General features: G+C 37.9%; 1 protein-coding gene across 12 annotated transcripts; it reads right to left on the reverse strand.

Annotated features, from left to right (window-relative positions):
- Nucleotides 1-24,143, reverse strand: Nfya (nuclear transcription factor Y subunit alpha). Of its 12 annotated transcripts, none has more exons than XM_076858768.1 (10): nucleotides 24,030-24,143; nucleotides 17,242-17,392; nucleotides 15,687-15,767; nucleotides 12,729-12,875; nucleotides 9,355-9,486; nucleotides 9,062-9,167; nucleotides 7,550-7,698; nucleotides 6,293-6,466; nucleotides 5,285-5,386; nucleotides 1-2,703 (listed from the first exon to the last, which is right to left on the reverse strand). In XM_076858768.1, the coding sequence occupies exons 2-10, from the start codon at nucleotides 17,314-17,316 to the stop codon at nucleotides 2,650-2,652; spliced, it is 1,020 nt and encodes a 339-aa protein (XP_076714883.1). In that variant the 5' UTR covers nucleotides 17,317-17,392; nucleotides 24,030-24,143; the 3' UTR covers nucleotides 1-2,649. The 12 variants fall into 12 exon arrangements, with proteins under 12 accessions (XP_076714883.1, XP_076714879.1, XP_076714881.1 ...); XM_076858764.1 differs by having other exon boundaries at nucleotides 7,550-7,716; XM_076858766.1 differs by having other exon boundaries at nucleotides 15,684-15,767.
- Between the last annotated feature and the right edge of the window lie 124 nt (nucleotides 24,144-24,267).

Raw genomic sequence — 24,267 nt, forward strand, 5'->3', positions numbered from 1 at the left:
GTCTATCTACAAAGTTCACAATTTTAACATAAACACAACCTACAATCCAGGGATGCAAACTCCTCAAAAGTCAAATCACTTTTTAGTATTTTTATAAATTTATTTTAAAAAATAACAATTGCAATGACATGATTGATCACCTGTACTCCCCCTACCGCTGGGGGAAAACCTATATAGTGAGCCCCAAAGGAAAATCAAGACATTATTAGGCACCCTGTAGCTAGAAAATGCTGTTGGTCCAGTGGCATAGACACTGACACGTTCAATGTACCAGTGCAATTAAAATATATACATTTACAATTATCCTGCAAAAAAAAAAAAGAAAAAAAGCTCTCAAGAAGTGACACAACTATGCATCAAACCAATCATTCATTCATCTGTTCGCTCTGCATCATTGAAGTCATCACTGTAGTCACAAGGACAAATGAGTAGAAGAATTAGTAATAAAGGGAAAAAAATCCAAAGGTCAACTCCCCTGTTCCCACTTTGTGGGCTATTATGGTGTGCAAAAAATAACCATTACAAAAGGGTCATGAGCTATCTGAAATGCAGTGACAAAATGACAACTGATGCATTTCATTTCAAACAAAAGTCAAACTTGCCCCCCTCCATGAAAAATTCAGTAACAATGAGGTTGGAATTACTATGTACAAACTTATAGACACAAATAAATAGTATTTTAGAACCACCATTGGCTTCAGCATAGAAATTAGGTCTGGGGAATTTCTCTCTAAACTCTCCATCTTAGACTCCTAAACTAACCCCAAGATAAATTCCTCATCATCTTTAATGTTATCTGAGAAAACTGGGGTGGTCTAATTTCTGAAACATAAGAGAGCCAGAAATTTCTAGTGAGTTTACCAAAGAGTCAGCCCTCTGACACCTGGAAAGCAGGAAAAACTACTAGATTCCCGGATCTAGGAAGATATTTCACTTCCAGTTTCCTTTGCATAGCTCTATACCTCTATTTCTACCTTTACTATGGCCTCCCCCTCTGATTTTCTCTTCAAAGGGTTTACTTTCTTTTCTGTCCTAATGCATTTAGAGTGATGTCAAGGATGCAATCTTTACTCTTGGTATTTAAGCCAACCCCAAATGGTCTTCAGAATTATTGGATTTTCCTTCTTTGTTTCCAGAGAAGGCAGCCAACTCTTCTGAAATATCATCTTGGTTCTGTCTCCCAGAGTTCAACACCTGGAAAATAGATTTCTGAGGTCCAACTCATTCTGGCAACTGTGGCCCAGTTCCTGACCCTGCAGGCGTCTCTACTTTCTTCCAGACTGTAGTTTATTTCTATAGTATGGGAGCAGTGTGAAAACCTTTCTGCACAAGGCCTACAGAGAAAGGGGAAAACAAATGCAAATGGCACCAAAGAATCAGCTGCCATGGGAAGAATAAGAATGTCTGCTCTCTGTAGCCAGCACAAAATGCTACTGGAATGAGGCCAACATCCACATCAAGCTATAGCAGGTAACCTGGACTATGTCCAGGACAGTGTGCTTGAATAGTGCTTTCCTGGCCCTTTGTCAAGGACTCAATCTCAGAATTCTCCCTGGCAGTACTTGTAAAAAGGTTTTAGAATAAATGTGAATTAGTCTCTTCATCTTAATGATCCATTCCAGGTACTCATCCACTGGAGGAGAATCAAGCTCTATGACAACACCTGATAGGTAGACTACCCTTTCTCTTTCTTCCTAGGCTGAAACACTCTTCTATTCCCCAAATGTCATCAAAAAGACTACACCTGAAAATCTCTAGTTTGCCTCTCTGTTTAGGAATTACTACAGATGTTTTCAGTGCATCAGCACAGAAGTTTTTGAAGAGTTTTGTTTTCTACTTAGGAAAGGCAGTTTCCAGTTCCAGCACCCTCTATATTGTCTGAAAAGTAGCCACAGCAAGACCTATGGTCCTGATGACCTGTTAACAGAGACAAGCAGACCACAACTTGTCAAAGCTAAAAAGAGATTCAGCAATGTATATTTTAGGTTCTTCAAAATTTTATCATTTTATCCCTAGAGTCCAAAATATCCTTTTGGACTTTTCTTGGCTGAAGTCCTAAAATATGAACCCACAGAGATTCTTATTATTACCACAGATTAGATGGCTGTATCTCAGAGAATTTATTGTTTCCATATCACAGTATGGAACTTTCTTGCTCAGAGGCCATCTGAATACAAAGTATCTATTCAGTTGGTCAGCCTGAGATCCCCCACCAGAGGGATGGATGCTATCTAGATTCCATGGGAAGGAATGAGCTGCGGCTTCCCTGATTGCAGTTCAGGTTGAGAAGGATGATCTTCCCTGCTGAGATGGCTGGCTGGCTTCACCAGTCAACATAAGTGCTTGTATACTGCTGGGCTGGCAAGTGTCTCCTTGTATCATCCTAATCCATGAAATGTCAAATGTTATCAACAGTCTAAAATAGGTCCTGACTGAAAGGGTGAGACAAAGGCTTGCAACTTCAATTTGCCAGACATTGCTGCAATTATAATACTGAGCCACTTATTAAAAACTAAGTGGTTTCTGTCCTGTAGAAAAGGGCAGAAGTGATCGTCAGTGTCCCATTGGAAGAGTAGATCAATTTCCTGGAACAGTGGAAAACATCAGCAAGGAATATGACCTTGATCAGCTCCATCATATGGCCTGGGGTTAGGAGACTCGAATTATCTGTGTCATTGCTTCTTCATCAGCTTGGTTTGGATCCTAGAGACAAAGACAGCATAATAATGATTAGAGTCCTCTGCAATAGCACAATGACCTCCTGGCTTTCAAAGCTTATCCTCAAGGGAACACGTACAACTTTGCCAAGAAAACCAAAGTTCTCTAATATATCTTTAAAGTCCATCCACATGGTTTAAATGTAGCTCCATTAGGAAGGAAACAATAAATCTTATTTCTTAAAAAATATATAAAGTGTAGCCTGGACCTCTATCACCAAACACTTCAGAGTTGATAGTGTTATTTCTTTCCTAAACACATGGAGCTGTGCTCTAGTCTTAAGGGTTAATCAGGTGGCTAAGAAACAGACCCAGAGAAAACACTGTGACATGCTGCATTTTTATGTCATTTTCTGATCATCACATTTAAATACTGAGTGCTTAGCAAGGCTGGAAAAAAACTATATAAAAACCTATATAAAAAAAAAAATTAATGCACTCATTTTATAGATACTTGATGCTTGAAAGGATAAAGTGATTTGTTTGGACTATAATCAAAAAGTCAGGAGGCCAGTAAGGGTCAACTCCTAAATCTTTTGTCTTCTGTATGATTTTTCTCACTAAACTCAGGGTGCCGCTTCTCACTTGAGACCCAGTGTAAAGGCAAAAATCAGTTCTGGGAGGATTTTTCCAATACTCCACAGGAACCACCTTTAGTTCACCATAAAAGTCTCTGAAATCTCAGTAGGCAAGATCTGAGAAAAGGCTGGAAGATTTCTGGATGTATAAAGACTGGAGTTGGGCCTTGAATAATAACTAGCACTTTCTGAACACTCATCATGCACTAGGGACAGGCTAAAAAGGTGCCTAATGTGCATTACGACATGAAGTCCCCACAATATTCCTATGAAATACCCAACACTATTCTACTTTGCAGATGAGAAGACACAGCTTCAAAGAGGCCAAGTTAAGAGCAAGGTCATGTTGTTAGCACCTGGAATCAGGAAGAGCTCTTGGCACAGTGGCCTACCACATTTGGCAGTCCACATTCACACAGTACATGGATGAATAGCAGTGAGAGTGAGGAGCTCTAACACTACAGGTGAGGACTAATAGCTTCAAAGAGTTGTTAGTGTTCCTGTGTGGTGACATTTGAGGAAATCTAGTATAATTGTTGAGAGACATAATGAGAAAAATTGCTTAGAAACTACAAAGAAATTGCCTAATTTGTGGTGAATTAAGAAATGAAGAACATATATTGTTGAGTAAGGGACTTTCATGATAAAAAAAACAAACTATCTTACAAAGACTGACCTTGCATTATTGTACAAGATCAACTGAAGGAGACTGGAGATCAATTTAGAGAATACTACAATAGTGTGATGGAATGTAGTATTTATACAGAATGAATTATCAGTACATGGAAGAAATTCATTAATTCCACAATCATTTACTGAGTGCTTGCTCAAAACTGGACATTATGCTAAGACCAATGAATACAGTAGAGAATAAAATTCTCTACTTTCTACATAACTGTACTCTAGGAAGAAAATGATCTTGAGCATTTAGACAAATTAAATAATTAAATGGTAATTATACTGAAAAAAAAAAATATGTGGGCTAGGAATAACCTTTCCAATCTAAACCAAGGCCTTAAAAAAAAAAAAAAAAAAAAAAAAAGGAGACAGTTATACAAAAAGAGTGAGTGAAGAAGATTAAAGACTGAAAACTTTAAGAACAAAGGCCTATGGCAAGAGTCAAATAGATGAACAGTGAGCACAGAGAACCAAGAAGCAGGAAGAGATGAAACTAGAGGGAAAGGACCAAGAGCACATGGGTGCCTTGCTGGCCATGGTAAGAACTCTGGATTTCAGGCCAACTGCAAATAGGAGAGGGTCAGGGGTGAAGGAGCTCAAGCAGGACAGTTACACATACTTAGAAGACCACACTAAGAGGTCAAGAATGTGAAGGCAGGGACAAGAGTGGAAGAAGGAAGACAAGTTGTTTTTTATATCTAAGTCAAAGAAAAGAGGACTAGAACCAGGCTGACATAAGTTGGGAGGGAAAAAGGTAAATCAATTCAAATTATATTTCTAAAGATAAAATCAAGATATACTGACCTAGAAATGCCTGTAAGGTAATTAATTTAATTTCAGTAACCATTTTATTAAGTATCTTATATTAGGTAAATTATTAACTTCTCTCAATCTGTTTCAATTGTAAAATGGCGATGATAGGTAATTATTATCTCATGGGGCTTGAGGTTGCTTAGAGCTAATTAAAAAACATAATAATTAACATAATACCTCTCATATATAGTATTAGTGAACACTGCTGTTACTATTACACTAAGAAACACTATAACTTATTCCATGAAAACTTAAGTAAAAATTTCAAGAAGGAAATAATAGTAGTAACTGGGAAAAATGAAGAGAGAAGAAAGGTTACAGGATTCAAGACCTCAAGGGCTTTTAAGACCAAAGAGAAAAACTAAGAGATTATGTTGCATTCAATTTAGAGAATGTGATTAGTCCCCGAGCATGAAATGGCAAAAGGACACTGGTAAAGGCTTCAACCCAAGAAAAATACAAGGCAATACATAGAAGAATGAGCTCTTATCACCTCACCTGCATATGGGGACTATCCTTTTCTTTGGGAGAGAAAAATCGTCCACCTTCACCACGCTTCCGAGCCATGGCATGACGGTGCCGAGACTCATGCAGGTATTTCTAAAATAAGAAATAAAACCACTTAGTGACTAGCCAGAACCAGCAGAATTATCTAGTACACACACTGCATTGCTAAAAATTCAAGAGAGCTGTGACCAGCGAAAGAGATAATACTTTGAATTATGGAGCAAGTTTTGGAGAAAGTACTTAACCTAGAACATGAATAAAATGCAGTTAATCATACATAACTATTACTATAAAAATGTAAACGTTAAATGAAAAAAAGGGGGGGGAGGCATAGCAGAGATCACTACTTCCCCCTTAATAGGATACCAAGTTTTAGTTAGGCAAATGGCTGTTCTGTTAAAAAGACTGCATTTCCTAGCCTTAACTGAGGTAAGGTGTGACCATGTAACTAAACACTGGCTAGTGAGATGGATCTAACTTCTTGAGAGAGGGTACCTTTCCTGTTTCCTCTGTTCCCAGACCAGAGCCCAGTCTTGGACTGTTAAGTAGCGGACTGAAAATATTAATTAAAGCAGTAGATAGAGGAGAATGGATCTTGAGAACTGAAGGAATGATCTAACTACCAATCCAGGACAATTTATCTCTGAACTTCTTTTAAGAAAGAAAAAAAGTTCAGACACAGTGGCAAGAGGATTGCTAGCTCCAAGCCAGCCTCCACAACTTAGTGAGACTCTGTCTCAAAAAATAGATAGTAGAGTATCACTGGGCTCAGTCTCCACTACCAAAAACCAAACCAAAATAATAATTAAAAAATCCCATTTAGTCCACTGGTTCTGTTGTTATAGTTGAAGCTATACATAAGCCATAACAAGTGCTAACTCTTACAAAAGATAACAGTCTCCTAATTAGCTTCAGTTGTTTAGAAAGAAAATAAACCATATAAAAGATAATCGTGATACTCCTGCTCTCATCTTGTGTCCTTCCCAATGTTACACATACCCTTCTTTCCTTTGGAATTTTCCCTTCTGCTTCTAGTTTTGCCCGAGCTTGCCTTCTTTTGAGAATACGATGGTACTGTTTGGCATTCACATAGAGGGGCTCTTCTTCAAGCATCTCTGCTCCAGGTAGGGGGATTCTCTGGATAGCAGGCACAGAGCCAGCTCCAGGCACCATCTGCACAAAGAAGAAAACAGAGTTTACAAGCGGCATAGGAAACAGTTTTTTTTTGGTTCCTGTTATATAGATTCCTGAAGAACATTTATTACACTAAAGGTCTATCTGAATTTTAAACAACAGCCTCAGATGATCCTTTTATAGGGAGGTCAGGACCCACAAACACACCCCACGCTTAACTTCATGTACACCTGTTAACATTCAGACAAATCTTTTGGTGCTGCCACATCTTGGACTTCTGTGTTACAGGCTCAGCCTTGGAGTCTTTTGCTCTTTATGAAAAGGCAAAAGCAATACCCTTCATGAGGCTTTACTGGGTATTATGCTCAAGCACAAGAAAGCCTATTGGCTTAGGTGGCTCTAGGCCTCCAAAAAACAAACCTATGTCCAGGAAAAAAAAAAAAAAAAAAAACAACCAAAACCAAAAAACAAACAAAAAACCACTGTTGGTTAGAGGGAGGCGTTAGAGGGTTGGGCCTCTCCTAGTCCATCTCATATTCATGGCTTCACTTTCTAGGTATGCAGCCATAGAATGGCCAGAAACAGTCATAAGAATGAAATAGCAAAAAGGAAGGGAGGTACAGGATGACCAAGTGCTACTAAATGCCTACACGTATAGAAATAGGTTAATAATCCTTCCGGTAGCTTTCTCACCTCTATGCAGACTTCTATTCATTCTTAATTTAGGAGCTATGAACTAATGTTCTATTTTGACATATGGTATTTAGCTTTTACTCACACCCCAACTCCCCAACATATTTATACTTTTGTTTGTTTCTCTAATGATTACAATCTAATTTTTAGTTTATTTTTAGTTTCATCCACCACAGGCGATGTGTTTTTCATTTTCCAATGATCAGTAGCCTATTTTTCCTTTCATTATCTGAATTCTGAATAAAATCATAAAACATTAGATATTTACATCTGCTTAACCACTGCTATATCTCCAGCACTTGAATTAGTCTATGGCACCTAATGTGGGCTCAGAATAAATTATATTTCATTGTATTATTATCAGCAGGCAAAAATTCATGGAAAACAACAGTATATAAGAACAGCAAGCTGAAAAGTAAATTTCCTTACCATGACCATTCCTCCTGAATTGACCACATTGCCTGCCACTGGTAATGTAACAGTGACAGTGCCTTGTCCACTGCTGGTTGTGTTGGTATTGGCTCCTGTCTGAACAATCTGTGCTCCTGCCAAACTGGCTGCTGGGATGGTGATCATGCCTGAAACAGGGACTGTAACTTTAAGAAAATAAAACGTAAAAACAAAATAGGCACACAGAACAGAAAGAAGGGAACACAGTTAGTCCCTCTTCTACCTGACAAACATTCATCCACCCTGGAAAAACATGCTGAAAAGCACAAGAGAAAAAGTACTTTCCTAATCTTAACTCTGGTTTTCTATACATAAAATCTAAGTAATCAAAATCTTTGAAATTTCTATTAACTGTTTAGGACCTTGTCTGGAGTAAATCTATCCTTGAGATGAGTACTTGCCCTGGACAATCCAGTAATTTCAAAAGGAAGCCAGAAAATATGGCGGCCTCTCCTACGCCTTAGTCTAACTACAGCTATACCCACTGCTCTTATAGGTAGGAATAATCAATCTGCCACAGGCAGGAGGTTTTATAAATTTATAAGTTTATGACCCCAAATTGAGGGGTTATAATCTTAAAGCACTTCAAGTCCTTAAACTATCAGCAGTACTTGTTCACCATTCAGTCTGAGCTCTCACGAGGGCCCAGTCCAGCTTAGGCTCTGGTGCTGGATGATAGCACATGATTCTTGTACTCTATGGATTCTGTATACTGCAAAATTTTATTCACAAATCAAATCTTTAGTCATGGAATCTAAATGAGGTATTCTCTTTTTACTGGCAATACTGGATACTAAACCCAGGAAGTGCTCCACCACTTAGCTACATCCTCAGCCCTTTGCTAAGTTGCTGAGCCTGGCCTCCAACTTATTATCCTCCTACTCAGTCTCCTGAGTCACTGGTATTACAGGTATGCACCCCAGCGCCTGCCTGGCCTAACTTACCCAATTATCGGACAAATGTTTTCAAAAGCCTTCAAGTTCAATTTGAGCACCTCTCCTCCCAAGCAAAACAGATTTATGCATCTATTCCTGGAACATTCTTCTCTAAGGGTCCTGCACTGTATATATTTGTTCACATCTCCCTTATTATACTAGAGGCTCTTTGAGAACTCTTCTTTACTCCTGGTTAAATGCTATATATGCAATAGACATATAAATCTTTTGGGAATGAATAATGAGTGACCAAACAAACAAAACACAACAGCAATGGAACAAAATGTTAACTTGATTATTGATATAGAAACTTTGTATTTCCAATCTTCTATTTAGAAATATTTCTTCCCTATAACATTTAAAAGCTCACATAATCCCTTGGATCAGTCTTTTGACAATCACAGTGAGAACTCCATTCTATAAAAAAAACATTGTTCACGGGGTCCTGTAAATGAGTCCTGTCGAGCTCATAGCCAAAACTTCTGAAGCACTTACAATTGCTCAGAATAGAAAAAGATGCCCTAAGAAGTTCCAGGGAACCTATGGACCTACTTACCTTGCTGGAGAATAGTACCATCTGCATTAACTGGCTGGTAGACAATGGTTTGCCCTTCAGCAGTCTGTGCCACTTGCTGTCCCTGAACAGCAATTTGCTGCTGAGTCTGTGGGAAATAAATAACACAATTTGATAGTGTCCAAAAGATATCTACCAAAGAAAACTGACCATGTGGTCCTTTAAAACACACAACACTTTTGATGAATTCCTTTCCCCATTTCTATTATATATGAAATACTTGGTTTTGCTATCTGATTTTCAAAGTCAGTTCTCCTCTTGAATTGACTTATTACCTGAGTCTGGCCAGCAGTGACGGCTGTCTGAGGCTGCTGAATGATGATCTGCTGGGTCTGACCCTGCTGTCCCTGGACCTGCACAGCCTGCCCACCCTGGATTTGGATCTGTCCAGGTGGAACCAGTTGTATCTATGGAAAAGAACACAAAGAAACGGTATTCTATTGCCACCACTTTACTTTAGTTAAATGAATTTCTCTAGAAATTAGGAAATGCTTTGAAGAGGGAAAAAGACAGAAGTCCTATTGTGCTCTCAATTTTGAATTAGTGACAACTTATTTTCCATTTATAAAATGATCAGGGAATTTTAATATGGTCTGGATATCTGATATTGAGGAACAAATGTTTATTTTTAAAAAGATGATAGGTGTCATTGTTATTTATTTCAAGAAGAATGTTCACTTAAAAATACATTCTGGGGCTGGAGATGTAGCTCAGTGGTAGAATGCTTCACTAGCATGCAAAAAACCCTGGGTTTAATCCGCAGTGCCACAAAAACAAAAAAGACCCCACAACATTCTGAAGTGCTTTTCACTGATGAGATGATATTATATGTATTCAAAATATCATTCCCAAGTCTATGGTAAACTGATGGTAGCACAGGTAGATATCTTTATGAGAGAGATACTGAACCACAGAATCCAGTTAAGCTGTACGAGGATTACTGACCCACAGAAACTATGAAATGTTTTTTTGTTTTAGTTTTGAACCTCTGGGATAATTTGTTATGCAAGAATAAGTAACTAAGACAACATGAATGATCCTAATCTTCTTTCCAATGCAATGCCCTCACTAATATTCAGTGTTGTCATTAATGTTTGCTGGCCCTTTTCTGATGTTTTTCCCCAATATTCTTGTATCTATTTCCTTGTTCTCTCTTCTGATTCTATTGTCTGTATCAGGCCAAGAATCTTAATCTAAAAATTATATGCAATGTTTTGCAATCTAGATATCTATCCTTTTTCTTAGAAGGCGTATGGTTTCACAGAAATGCTAAAATGGAGAATACAATTCAAAAAAGGTTAAGAAGTACCTTTTTTTTTTCTTTTTAAAATAATGACTATCAAAAAACACTAATAAGAAGCCACTTCTTACATAAAAGGGATTTAAGCCTTAAGCATTTTAAGGGAGACTGGAATCTCACCTATAGTTTTGTGTGTGTGTGTATAAGTAATTTTTCAGCTTAATTAGTTACAATCCTATTTTAAAAGTAGGGAAATACACAACTCTTCCAAGAAAAACAAAATGTCATTAAATCAGAGAATTCAGAGCTAGAATGAATCCTAGATGTCACCTACATAAACTACATTTCTGGTCGGAAAAACCAATGATTAAATGGATTGGCAATGGAAGTTAGGTTACTACTCTCACAGTATACTGTGCCTAGAACTTGATCATAGTGTCTCTATTTGACAGTGGAGAAGGCATCATGACCAGGGACTGGAGAAGAGGCAGAGAGGGGAAGGGCAGAAATGAAAGAGCAATGTAAAATTGAAAAAGCACACACTGAAAATAAATTTAGAGCTTCATACATTTATGCATGGAGAAATGTGGAAACTATTGTTAATCTCAGTTACAACTCGATTTTGGTAAAAATATGCCAATAGCATTAACAATGTTCTTACCCTCTGCTCAAGCAACCCCACTTTGAAACTAAAAACTCAATTGAAAAGTAAAACTGTAGTGATCTATGTTTATAATAGCCTCATCTATAAAAACAAAAACAAACCCAAAAACCTTCAACTACATTTTAAGGATTCTGAATTTCTGAATCATCAAATTGAACATTATGAAGGAATTAAAAATGACAACTAAGAAAACAATGCAATATATATTTAAAAGAACAGGTTGAGGGGGCTGGGAATGAACCTCAGTAGTGCAGCACTTGCCTCACATGTATGAGGCACTGGGTTGGATCCTCAGCACCACATAAAAATAAATAAAGATACTGTATCCATCTACAACTAAAAATATTTTTTTAAAAATAAGTAAATAAAAGAACAAATAAAGAAAAAACCTATGGGCATGGTATAAATTACGCATAAAAATACAAGGGATTTTGCAAAAATTACAAGTTGAATTTATAAGCAGTGTCATGGCTGATTTTTTAGAACTTATTTACTGTAACTACTAAAACTATTCAGATAAGTAAAAAGTTAATTTTCTCCCACATCTCCTTTTCGGGGCTCATAAACATATATACCCATAGGGAATTGATACTGATTAAAGATGAAACCACACAGTGAACATTGTTTTTGCAAACTATTTTTCACTAAAAATCCTTCAACATTAACCCAAATCAACAGTTCATCCTTTTTAGCAATGACATAATACTTCATATGTGAATATAATTTATTCAAATCATTTCCATAGATAATTAATGGATTCAGATTACAAAAAATTGTTTTGCTAGCACAATGCTGCACTAAATGTCTGTACATTTCTCTCTACACACTGATACTTTTCTTCCCATAGGATAGATTCTCAAGTGGGACTGCTAAATGGTTTATGTATTTAAGAGATAGTGAAATGACCTCCCAATGGGAAATGACCAAAACCAATGTGTGCTTCTGTTTTTCCACATCCATTCTAGCAGTGGATATAACCAATTTAATATCCTTCCAATTTTAAAATTTTGATGCCACGGAGTTGCATGTTAGCATTCCCTATATATTTCTTTCAATTTCTTCTACACCTATGTCCTATTTACTTTTGTTTTGTTTCCCAATCAGTTTTCAAGTCGATTTATCTTTTTAATTGATTTTCAAGAAGAATCTTGCTTTTTAAAAATTCTTTCTATATTTTTGGTAATGTTGTATCAAATTAATTTTAACCTGCTTTTCATTCATTTTCTTCTTCTCCTAACTTTCTAAGAGAAATACTATTTATTTTCATTTCTTTTAAAGCATTTCAGATTATCAAATTTTGCTGTAAGTACATCTTTAGGTAGGTTTTCTTTTCCATTATTTATGAAAAAAACAAGTTTTATGGAAAAATAACAAGTTATTTGGGAAAAAATGAGAAGGATAACATTTCTGACTAGAAACAATTCAAAGCAGGTTGGTATACTCCCTCCCCTAATCCTCAAGTGTGCCAATATAACTTATATCAATAAATCACTTAATAAAAGAGATTCTTATCTTTTTATATTCCTTATAGCAATTCAAGATCATGCTCATAATTAGCCCTAACTGGAGAGGTTCAATTTCTGCTTTATATCACTAGTACTACAAAGAAAGAAAACTAACTAAATAAGAAATAGTGGGTAAAAAACAATTAAATGTAACATGACTGTCTAGCAGTCTTCAACAACCTATTCTTTTAAACTTCTTATGTGACAGACTTTCGAAACATTTTTAAAAATAGCATTCACCTGTTGCAAACCCTGTGTCCCAGAAACAGGTACTTGCATGATGGTTTGACCTTGTCCCCCGGGGACAGCCTGGACCATAATAGGTTGGCCAGTTGATGTGATTAATTGGCCTCCACTGACTTGCACCATTAATGGTTGGCCCTGGACCTAGAATGAAATAAAATAAGAACAATGAAATAACACAAGACACAAAATTATTTTTACTAAGACAATCACTGGAACTATTCTGTTAACTTGCTAGAGGGGGGAAAAGGTAGGAGAAATACTAGGAAAATAAGCTTAGTTCTCAAGTTATATATTTTTCAAATATCCCTGGTATCTCTGACTAAACACCAAACTGAATCTTTTAAGGTCTGATATAATGGAGCATTATCTAAAATCTTCAGAAGTATTAACAGATACAAGACATTTATCACCAAATAAAGTTTTCCTTTTTAAACCAATACCCATGAATGGACTCCTGTGAGGGCTGCAAACCATGAATTGAGAAGAAGGTGATGGATGGTTGAGTGCAATTCTAAATAATCCAGAGGGAGTAAATCAAACTGCTCTAGGAAAGTGGGTAACATGAGTCCTGAAAGCTTATGCAGAGGATTCCTTTCCCCATAGTCTCTCAAGCAAAAGTGAAATGTACACATTTTATTCTCTTTACTCTCTGAATCTAGATGTTTGTTGCTTAAAAAGTTCACTATTAAAGACTTCCTGCAAATATTTTCTGGTCAGTTTGCAATCTTCATGGGAAAGTTCCTCACACTGCATCTTGTAGTATCTACAGTTATTTTAGCTTTATCAGAAGCAATGACAAATAGAAATTAGAGCAGTCAAGTGTACAAACAGAATTTCCAACTTTCAAGGGCCTAGAAGTAAATGAACTACTTTAGAAAGCAGGTCACTGCAAGTGCTCCACCACATCTTAAACCTCAAATATCTAATAGGAAGAATGCTTTCTGGAAGCCAAAATATAAGCTATGTTAGTAATAAACAGGAATGATCAACACAGCAGCTAAGAGACCCAAACTTTCATTTTCATGTTCAATTTTTTTTGAGGAATTATTTAAGAGAACAAAAGAATACTTGTATGACTAAAATATTCATTCTTAATGCCAGAAATTAATGTGCCAGATGAGGAGGATAGTAAGACCCTCCTACCACTGCCACCACTACTGCCACCAATGTACTAAATCTACAGAAATATTTAAATACTAGATTTTGCTTAACTATTCCATGAGAAATTTCACTTTAAGGACTTTACAGCCTGACTTTCATGTTTTCTCCTTCCCTTACTTCCCCATTCGAATTCCCTTTGCTACGCCAAATGCTTGCATATGCTGTATCAGAAAAGATTTATTAGAAGACTTACTGCATGGGTAACTGCAGGAAGTACTTAGAATTCTCCAAAAATAATGAGACCCTTAGAGAAAAGGTTTCCATTTCTTTAAAATACAATTTATTTAAGTAGTTACAAGACACATCATTAATCATTTTCTGGCTACCCACTGTCTTAATTTCCTCCCCCACTGAAATGCTATATGCACATGATAAAACAGACTCCAAAGAGCTCACTGTGTTTACAACACATAAATGATACAAGGACACATGCATCAGACAATAAGCCATACAGTTAAGAGCATGTTACATTCCCATTCCACAAGTGGTTAACAACAATTCAAAATACTATTTTATACATTAATAAGATGAAGCAAGCATGAACAACATAAACAAGCTGTTGAACTAAGATTCCAATACAGTTCAGGACTACCAATGAGCTCAGCTTCTTTTAGACTAATTAATGCTCAGAACTAGCTGCATTATATCATCACTAAATGCTACTGGTGGCAGAGGCAGGAGTTGAAAGGGTAAAGTGAAATGACTGTATGAAACAGTTAACTACAGGATTCTTAGCAGCACTAGTAATAAAGTGAAATGCTGGTTTTATAGTCTAGACCCTACCCCGAATCATTTCCAATTCATGAAAGAAAAAAGGAAGGGCATCTAAATTTTATAATTTTTCAAAAATATGGTTTTTTAAAAAATATCTTTATTTCATTTGTTTATTTATTTTTTATGTGGTGTTGAGGATTGAACCCAGGGTCTCGCACTTTCGAGGCGAGCGCCCTGCCGCTGAGCCACAACCCCAGCCCAATATAGTCATTTTAATCAAGGTAATCTAAAAAGAAAAGACTAGTGCCTCTACTTCTGTTTTTGTTTGTTTGTTTGTATTGTTTTTTTGGAAATTGGAACAGGCCAAATTTTAACCCCAATTTATGGCAATGAACATGGCCATACATAATGAAAAAACTGCACTGTTCAACTTAGAAACCTTTAAAATATACTTTTTAAAAGCATATCCAAGTAACAAGAATCATTAGGGTCGCTCTAATACCTAAGTCTTGAAAGTGTATCCCACCCTGCTGAACCAAACAGAATGGGAATAATCTTTACAAATCTAGTAATAAGACAGGTCATTATTTTCCCAGGAAAGGTAGTGAAAACTAACAGTTATGAAGAGATCAACATGATTCAGTGCTTAAACCTTGCTCAACTATTATTTTACAATCAAGTTGTCCCTTTAATAATAAACAGCCTAGTTAATTTGCATGTGTGTAAAATTCCTTCTCAACTATAATACAAACTCATGAAATTTTGCCATGCAAGCAGATTGAATCTGAGCGCTTTATGAGTCCTAATGCCACTTTTAAGAATTTTTTCTTGTCATGTTTGTTTCTTTTCCAGAGACTTGCTCACTAGTCAAATACAGTTTTCTGAAAACAGATACAGCAGTCACTACATGACTTAGCATGGAACATTATGGAAGTGGCAACTTAGCCTCAAAGACAAGTTAGAAGCATCAAAAACATGCAACTGACTGATTCCTACTTGAGATCCTAACACACACAGCACCAGACATAAGGAGAAGTTCATGCAGTGCTCACAAAGAATCAGAGAGGGCACCACTACCTGGAGGGTCTGGACCTGCTGGCCTGAGGCAGATGCCACCTGGGCCTCAGTCTGCAACTGGACGGCAGTGACACCACCCTGCTGCTGAGAACAGGAACAGGAAGATCTTGAAATGTATCAGGAAGGAAATGTATAGTTCAAGACATGAGATTACCTTACCTCTTGTGGGAGGGGGAGGAAAGTCTTCTTTCAAAAGCCTTACGCTACACAGGGCTTTCAAAATGTATAGTCTCCCTAAACTGAAGCTGTTGTGTGGCAGGATCAAAGATATAAGCATCCTACCCAGAATGGTCCTTAAAACTTACTTCCACACTCAAAAAGACCAAATAACACTAACACAAAAATCTGTACATAGGCTTTCCCTCCAGAAATTTTCACTCTTCTGCTTACATAATTTTAATCCTCTTTATATTTCCTCAAATAAGTTCACAAGAAACAATGAAGAATTTCTGGGGCTTAAATGCAATCACCAATAAAGGAAGGATGAATTAATCACTGTGAACCATCATCTTCATAGTCATTTGCTTTTATGTCCCAAGATCAAGACTTATTTCTATCCAAATGAACTGTCTTAGAAACACTGTTTTCAGTGATTCAACCTTATTTTGATGTTCTCATAAGTTTTGACAGAATAGAAATCCACACACCATAACACTGGCCTGCATGGAGGACCCTTTGTACCTTTCTCAAAGGCAGCTGGAGGAAGCTGCCAGAGCCACAGCAGCTACAAGGAAGGGAAAAGCAGCAAGGGAGTATAAATAATTAATCTCTTAATCAAGAGGATCTCCTTCCTTTGATTATTAGATCAGAAAAACTCACCATTAATACTTCCTTTGCTCTCCCTACTTTGCTAAGTTGGATTTTGAATGCAAATCTATTTCTAAGATAACAATCTTGGCCTAAGGTCAAATGAAAGCATAATACATTTCTTTTTTCCCCTTTCTTCTAGTATTGGGAAAAAAGTGAAGTTTTACTGAAATAAATCTAGACAAAAAGTGTATACATTCAAGGATGCAATTTATCTTATTTAGGAATAAACTATCAGCTGGGAATTTCTTTCTAATATGTGGTTATCCACATGTTTAAATAATATCTGAGTGTTGAACTAAAGCTTTTTAGAATAGGTACTAGGGTGGACCACATCAAAAAATGATGAATTTCTTGAAATCTGACTGGTGTGTACTATGGCCAAACCTTTACAAAATCACAAGCTAGCTCAAAGAAGGGGTGGGAGGGAGGGTTGAAAAATAATAATGATTACAAAAAAACCCCCCAAACTCCAAATGTCCATCAGATAAACAAACCAGATGCTATCATTTTCAATGAGACCAAAGAGGCAATTTATTATTAAACCAGGCCCCCATAAAGAGCAGATTCTAGATGAACACTTTATGCTAAAGTGTTATCATGAACTCATAACACTCTAGCATAAATTATACCAAATATTTCACTAGATTTGGTACCTCTTAAATAATTCCCAATAATCATGTAACAGCCAATTTGTGCTATTATCAGTTCCACTGCTGTGATGTTTCAGGATGTTTTGCTTTCATACCTGCTGCTGAATCTGTCCAGCCTGCACAACAATCTGCTCTGTTGAGCTATTGCTATTTGCCGTATACTGCTCCATGGCCCCTCCCAGAGAGAATCCTGTCCACAGTGAGCTTCACTTTGGAGAGCCTAGAAGACTGTGAGGTGGTGCACTCCTGTTAGAAAAGTTGGGAAAATAAATTAAAATGAGATTGTCAAATTAAAACTGTGTTTAACATTTACAATAAAATGGGATAAGAAAAAAGAAAATGTTATAATTATCAATATTATCTTTAACTAGACTTACATGGTCAAAAATAACATCACAACACCATTTTCATGAAAATACTTTTAGTCCTTTTTTATAAGCGATCTTACCTTTCAATACTACCAGAACAACACTTACACCTTGGCAATACTCATTAAGCTATAATATCTTTGTTGCAAGGCTATTTAACACAGATTTTCAGATCTGTGGGAGTACTTTAGAGAACAAAGATTATTTTGTACCACACACTTGCTGCCCATCAAACATGTTACTCTAGTTCACTATATATGGTAGCAATTTAAAATTTCAGGGCTTATTATTTAGTAAATAGTTTACTCCAAATGTGAAGTCAAATTTTTCTTTATATCAAAATCTCTATCCTATGAACAGTGCAATTATTGTGTGTCACCTAAAAAAAAAAAAAAAAAAAAAGATAAGAAAATCTCCATTTGGTAGCATTAAGAAAGCTCTAGCAAAAGTTTAAGAGTTTGTATCATAATACAAAAACTAAAAAAGACATTATACAATGTCAAAATCTGCCACACCATCGGAGTTAATCTGTCTTTCCCTGTTTTATGCACTGGTGTCTCCTTAGCATCATTACTTTTGTACTTTGGGGTCATTATTAAGTAAAATGAAGATTATGTGAATGCAAGCAGTGTGATTCTACAACCAACAGTATGACAGTTGAGATAGCCAGTAAACAATTAATGGTGGGAATTAGCATGGATACACTATCCTGTCTTTGGCCAAACAATGTGAGATTTTCTCACACTACTTGGAATGACACACAGTTTAAAACTTACAAGTTATTTTCTTTTGTCATTTTCCATTTAATATCCATTTAATATCTTGGGACTGTGGGTAATTGAAACTATGGAAAGATATCTTGTATAAGGGGGAACCATTGTAAGTGTGGCAGGGTAGCACACCTCTGTAATTCCAGCTAATATTTGGGAACCTGAGTTAGGAGGATCTCAAGTTTGAGGCCTACCTGAGCTATTTAATGAAATCCTGCCTCAAAATAAAATAAAAAAGGCTGGGGATGTAGCTTAGAGATAGAGTACTCCTGGGCTCACTTCCCAGTATAAGGGAGGGTGATGGTGGGGGGAACAACCTGCCAAATCCTTAAAGTCAGCAAATAACCAGTAACTGTTCAAATCTATCCTTTTCACACACTTTCAGATTTGAAGACTCCTTTTTGAAATAAGGACACAATTAGATAAACTGAAGTGATATGAGAACCCAGAATAAAGACTTGATTGAAACAGAAACATTATAAAATTCCAAAGATTAACTTCATTTTGGAAATAAACAAAATGTAAATAAACCATTCCTTTTCAATTTTTCTCTAGGCCTTCATAAATTCCAAAATTTGAAAGATAAAATTTTGTGTACTAAGTTGCACATTACAGGGGCAAAGTGAAGTACCACTCTCCTTCAATCTATGTGTGGTAGATGAGATTAATCACTTGAAAAATGTCTCAATACCATGTTGTAAATGAAGAAATCAAAATAGATTTCATTTGCAATGTTCCCCCAAAGCCCCAGCTTGGTGCTACTGGAAAGAAAACTTTGAGAGAATTAATGGCAAGTCTTCTAGTCACTGGTGGTCTGTCCTCCAAGAGAACTCCTATCTATTCCTTTTTTTTGAATCCAGGCCATGAGGTAAGCAGTTTTGCCAGGACATCTGCTGCCACTATGATGTCCTGCTTTGACACAGGCCCCATAGCAATGGGACCAATCAATCAATCAATCAATCCAAAAATTATATGGTAAAATAAACCTTTTCGCTTTATAAGTTGATTATCTAAAGTATTTGTTACAGCATCAGAAAGGTAACACAACATTCATGTATACATCCAAGCACTTAGGAGGAAGTGTACTATACTAAAATGTATTCTGAAATGTATCAAAAAATAAGATGGATGAATGGGTCCGGTAAGGTAAGTATGAATGTTAATGGTAGATTCTAAGTGGTATGTATACAGGTGTTCACTGTAATATTCTTAACTTTACTATATGTTCAAAGAATTTCACAATAATTGTTGGGGAGGAAATATATAATCTATTCTAAAAACCAATCAAGCCTATGACCCCACAATCAAAATAGGTACAATATAAGCTTATACAAGTCTTTATTTATGACAGGATGGCTATGCCATCATAGCACTGTGGCTTGTGGCTATATGGTTGTTCAAATCATTGCCTTTGTTCCATCAGAATGCACATTTCTGGCCACTATTTGGATTTACACATAGGGAACTAATATGCTTAACACATATGTAAAGCTGATATTTTTCACTACATACTGACACATAGACCTTCTGATTTTTATACCAGTCTCTTTTGAATTGGTTGACTAAGTCAGCTGGAGAAACTCTGAATATAGTACAGAAAAATCAGGTTATCAGCCAGACTAAGTGGCTCTGCTAGGGAAGCCAATAGACCTCCTCAAATTTTAACCAGTCTCTAACACACAATACACCTGTTTCTAAACTAAAAAAAAATCAAGGTCAGGATATTTTTATGAACCTTACTATAAGATAGTAATCTAGAGACAAAAAAAAACCAAAAAACAAAAAACAGATCAGTAGTTCCTTTGGATTGTAGAAAGGCAGATGGAGTTTTACAAACTTCCTGGTAATAAAAATGTTTTACATCTTCATTATGGGGGTAGTTTTGCAGGGGTATATATCTGTTTAAACTCATTAAAGTGCTCGCTTATAATGATTATACTTTGAGCCTTAAATGTATCCCAATATTTAAATAAAAAATAAAGATCATGAGATGTCCTCTATATTTCAGCATTTTCAACCAAATTCTCTTCTTCTAATTTCCAGAAATTTACATTTGTGTGTGTTTTGAGTCTTGCTCTGTTGCCCACGATGGACTTGAACTCCTAGGCTCAAGTGAGCCTCCCTGGCTCAGCTTCCTGAGTAGCAAGAATACAGACACCATGAAGCCCAGTCAGAAATTCACATCTTATCAGAATAAAATATAACCTGAAGCACATGGGAATGACTAATATATGTATAACATATAGATTTTATTAATTAGTTTATTCTGATAATACAAATGCTCCAATTTAAGAACATTTAAATCCACTATACTCTGAAGGGTAAAAATAGAAGAAGCCTCAAAATCTAGCATAACTCGTTAACATTAATGAGGGGAAGATTCAGTGTGGAGTGGAGTTCGATACTGACACTACTAATGGTGGATGCTATGAGCATTTGGCTTCAGTGAAGCCATATGTTCTCACTACTGTGAACTTCAGTTAGTGGAACTGTAACACAATCTTGACACATTGTCTTTCCTCAAGAGCTTCTCTGCCTAAGATTATGACAAAATTAAGTCAACCAGATTTAGTCTGTCTAGCTCTTACTTCTAACACAAAGTTTTGAATTTTTTTTTCCTCCAAGAGAAAAAGAATGAGAGTGTGCATTTATTATGGTTAGCATGAAAATTTTCTTCCCAGAGCATCTGTGCCCTGCCATTTCCAACTGCAGAAGCAGAAATTTGGCCAATGACTAGGTATCCATTCTATTTGTACATATAACATTCTAAAATCAACCCTTCCAGAAACTCAACTTGCAAGCCTATGAAAAGCCCTCTGATCACATTTGACAATCATTACCAGGTAAACATTAGACTTACTTTTCTAAGGATCTCTTTCTAACTTTTGATTTTTTTTTTAACAAGAAATACACTTTGTATCACAATTCAGTACACACATAAACTACAAAACATGTTGCTAAAACATTTCATGAAACATTACTTATCTTTATACAACATAAAATGCACCTGGATATTCTAAATTTTATTATTAAAAATGACCAGTTTGACTCACTTAAACTTAATTTCAAAACTCAACACATGAAAAGGGTAGTTTCATGTGTGTTTGATAAAAGGCTGGACAACATTGGGGTGTCCAGCATCCATCTCCCTTGAAGTTTTTGAACTGGAGCTTCCTAATTTGCCCCTTCTCTCCTGTACGGTATACCATGTTGTCAGACACTGTTCTAGTGATTTTGGAAAGAAAAAAAAAAAGTGATTAAGATTTTGACTTCAGAGTACTTTTAAATTTAGTAAAGGAGTAAGAAGTAGTTGTGTGTGGTGGTATACCCCCGTAATCCCAACAACTCAGGAGGCTGAGGCAGGAGAATTAAGTTTGAGGTCAGCCTTGGAGACTCAGTGAGACCCTTTCTCAAAAAATAAAAAGGGCTGGGGATATAAATTTCAGCATATTAATAGTATACTATAAGGCCCCACATCCAGAGAAAGGTCACACTACTGTCTCTAAAATGCCAGGCAATACTACAAAGTTTCTCTGCACACAGGTGGAGGATCTTGAGGTACTGAGCAAATGCCTTTTGCAAAGATGTCTCGTTGGGTGGGGAGGTAGCTCAGTGGAAGCACTTGCCTAGATGGTGAGGCCCTGCATTAAATCTCTAGCACTGCAGGGTGATAGTGGAAAGATATCAGGCAAAAATATTTGGTATTTTTAAAATGATCAAATGTACTTATTTTTAGCTACCAAGATTAAAGCATGATTCAAAGACAAATATAAATGCTTCTTAAAAACATCTAACCCATGCCATCCCATCTATTATAAATAATATGAGAATTAATAGGATTTAAAAAATAATTTAAATAAAGAAAAACTCTTCCTAAAAAGTGAAAAACAAGTTTTAACAGTGTAAAGAATACTGGAATAGTTTTCTTGACCTCAGAAAATGTGATTAAAAAGAAAAAAGTACCATGTACTTAAGTTAACTGAAAAGGACTGGAATAAATGTTTCATCTGAGTAAAAATAATTTTTAGTCTCCTAAGAAAAAACAACTTTCTAGCCCTCAAGAAGTCCACCACTACCATGGGACACAATCCACAAATGAGAAACTAGCTTTCCAATCTTAGGAGGGAAAAAAATATGCATGCCACCCACAGCTTCTAGATTCCCCTCTACCTGAACCTCCAGACAAAATAACTGCTTCCAAACAATTTCTTGGCAAGATCTATATGGGTGATCTTTCTTGCCTAATCTCATTACTATTGCCCACTTCCTTAACCTACTTTATTCTTTTGCCTCAAAAACACAACTCAATATGATGTCTCTGAACATGCTTCTCTCTGAAAGCAATGCTTTTCCATTCTTTCCGTCCAAAGATATCTAATCAACTGTCAAGGCTAACCAAAAGTGTGGTCGGGAGTCACTGATTGCTCTTAAAACACTACAGGACGGAAATTGGCCCCTACACAGCACTAACCATTTAGACTCATTTCCTTTCACCTGTAAATCTCCATCAAGCAGGTGCGGCTCTTATTTACCTCTACCCACTCCCTTTCTTCAGCACCATAGGTGATGAGTTTCCCCCTCAGTCAACAAAAAAAGTCCACAACACTTTCTCGGGATTAGAAGTATATCAGGAAAAAAGAAACCAAAACAAACAAACAAACAAAAAAACCACCGACAGATGTGTGGCCAGAACTGTCAAGTCAGTTACTTTCAAAGTGACACAGAAAGGTAAAAGGAAAAAAAAATAATAATCGGTACATTTCCAAGGGAGGAAGAGTACACAGAATGAGCCGGAGAAGACAAATATAAACAGTAGTTGTGCAGCCTCCGGGAAAGAATGCGCAGGGCTATCAATCTTCTAAGAGTGAGGTTCCAAGCACCGAATGGCCGGGCCTGGCAGACGGCAGGCTTGGTTGGGCTCCAGCACGGAGGTGTGCGGTCCTGCCCGGACAAGCGAGGAGGGGAGGAGAGGAAATGACGAGCCAAAAGGGGGTGGTAACGGCGCCCGGCCAAAGACTCGGGGCTAGTGGGCCAGGATGGGGGGCGCGGCGGGACAGGGGAGAACCAACGGCCCCCTCCCCGGCCCGGAGTGGCGGGGCGGGTCAGCAGAGGCCTGCGGCGGGGGCGGGCCGGCCAGCTCCGCCCGCCGCACTCCGAGCCTGTGGCCGCGGCGCGCGTATTTTCCAGGCCTCCCTGCTGACCCACAGGGGCTGCGGACACAGGGGCCCGGACTCACTCAGGGCCGGGGACACGTGCCCGCGGGAGGTCCTTTCGTCCCGAGAGTCGGGGCGTGGAGAGTAGAAGGGCGGATTTAAGGATGAGGCCGGAAGGACAGGGAAAACCGCCGGAGACCAGGGCGCGCTTGTATTGTTGAGTGTAAGGGCACCTGTGGCAGTCAAGGCCACCACCCGCATATCTAGCGCCCGAGAACCCGGGCCTAAGGGTCGGAGGAAAGAGGTTGCATCCCCAACTGGCACTGGCACCCGGCAAGGGACAAGAACCCAAAGAGCCTTCCCCCGAGGGCGCCATCCCCACACTGGGCGGCCCCTGCAGGCCCCGGCCGGGAGTGCCCCGAGTCGCCAGAAGGCTCCGGGCCGGGGCCTCCGGCCGCCCTGCTCGGCTAGGCTCAGCTCGACTCCCCGGGCTCGACGGGCGCCTGGGCCTCTCCTGAGTGGTCAGCGAGACCCGCCAATCGGGGCGCTGGGGCCGGCTCTGGGCCGCTGGATATTGGCTCCTCATACTCACCGTGCCTCGCTCCCCCGGTTCGCTGCCCGCGCTGATTGGCTCCAGTACCGGACCCCGAAACCCAATCAGAGGCTCCAGCCGCCGCTGCCGCCGCCACTGCCGCTGCCTCGCAAAATGGCGAACCTGAACAAAGGGGAATCGGGCCTCCCTCCAACCGCCTCCGCGCAGGCGCCTCTGAGACCACGCCCTCTAACCCCAGCAGGGCTCGTCCCGCCCCTCTTCGGAGAAGCATCGCGCA

This window comes from Callospermophilus lateralis, chromosome 6, assembly GCF_048772815.1.
Source record: "Callospermophilus lateralis isolate mCalLat2 chromosome 6, mCalLat2.hap1, whole genome shotgun sequence".
NCBI classification, from domain to species: domain Eukaryota; kingdom Metazoa; phylum Chordata; class Mammalia; order Rodentia; family Sciuridae; genus Callospermophilus; species Callospermophilus lateralis.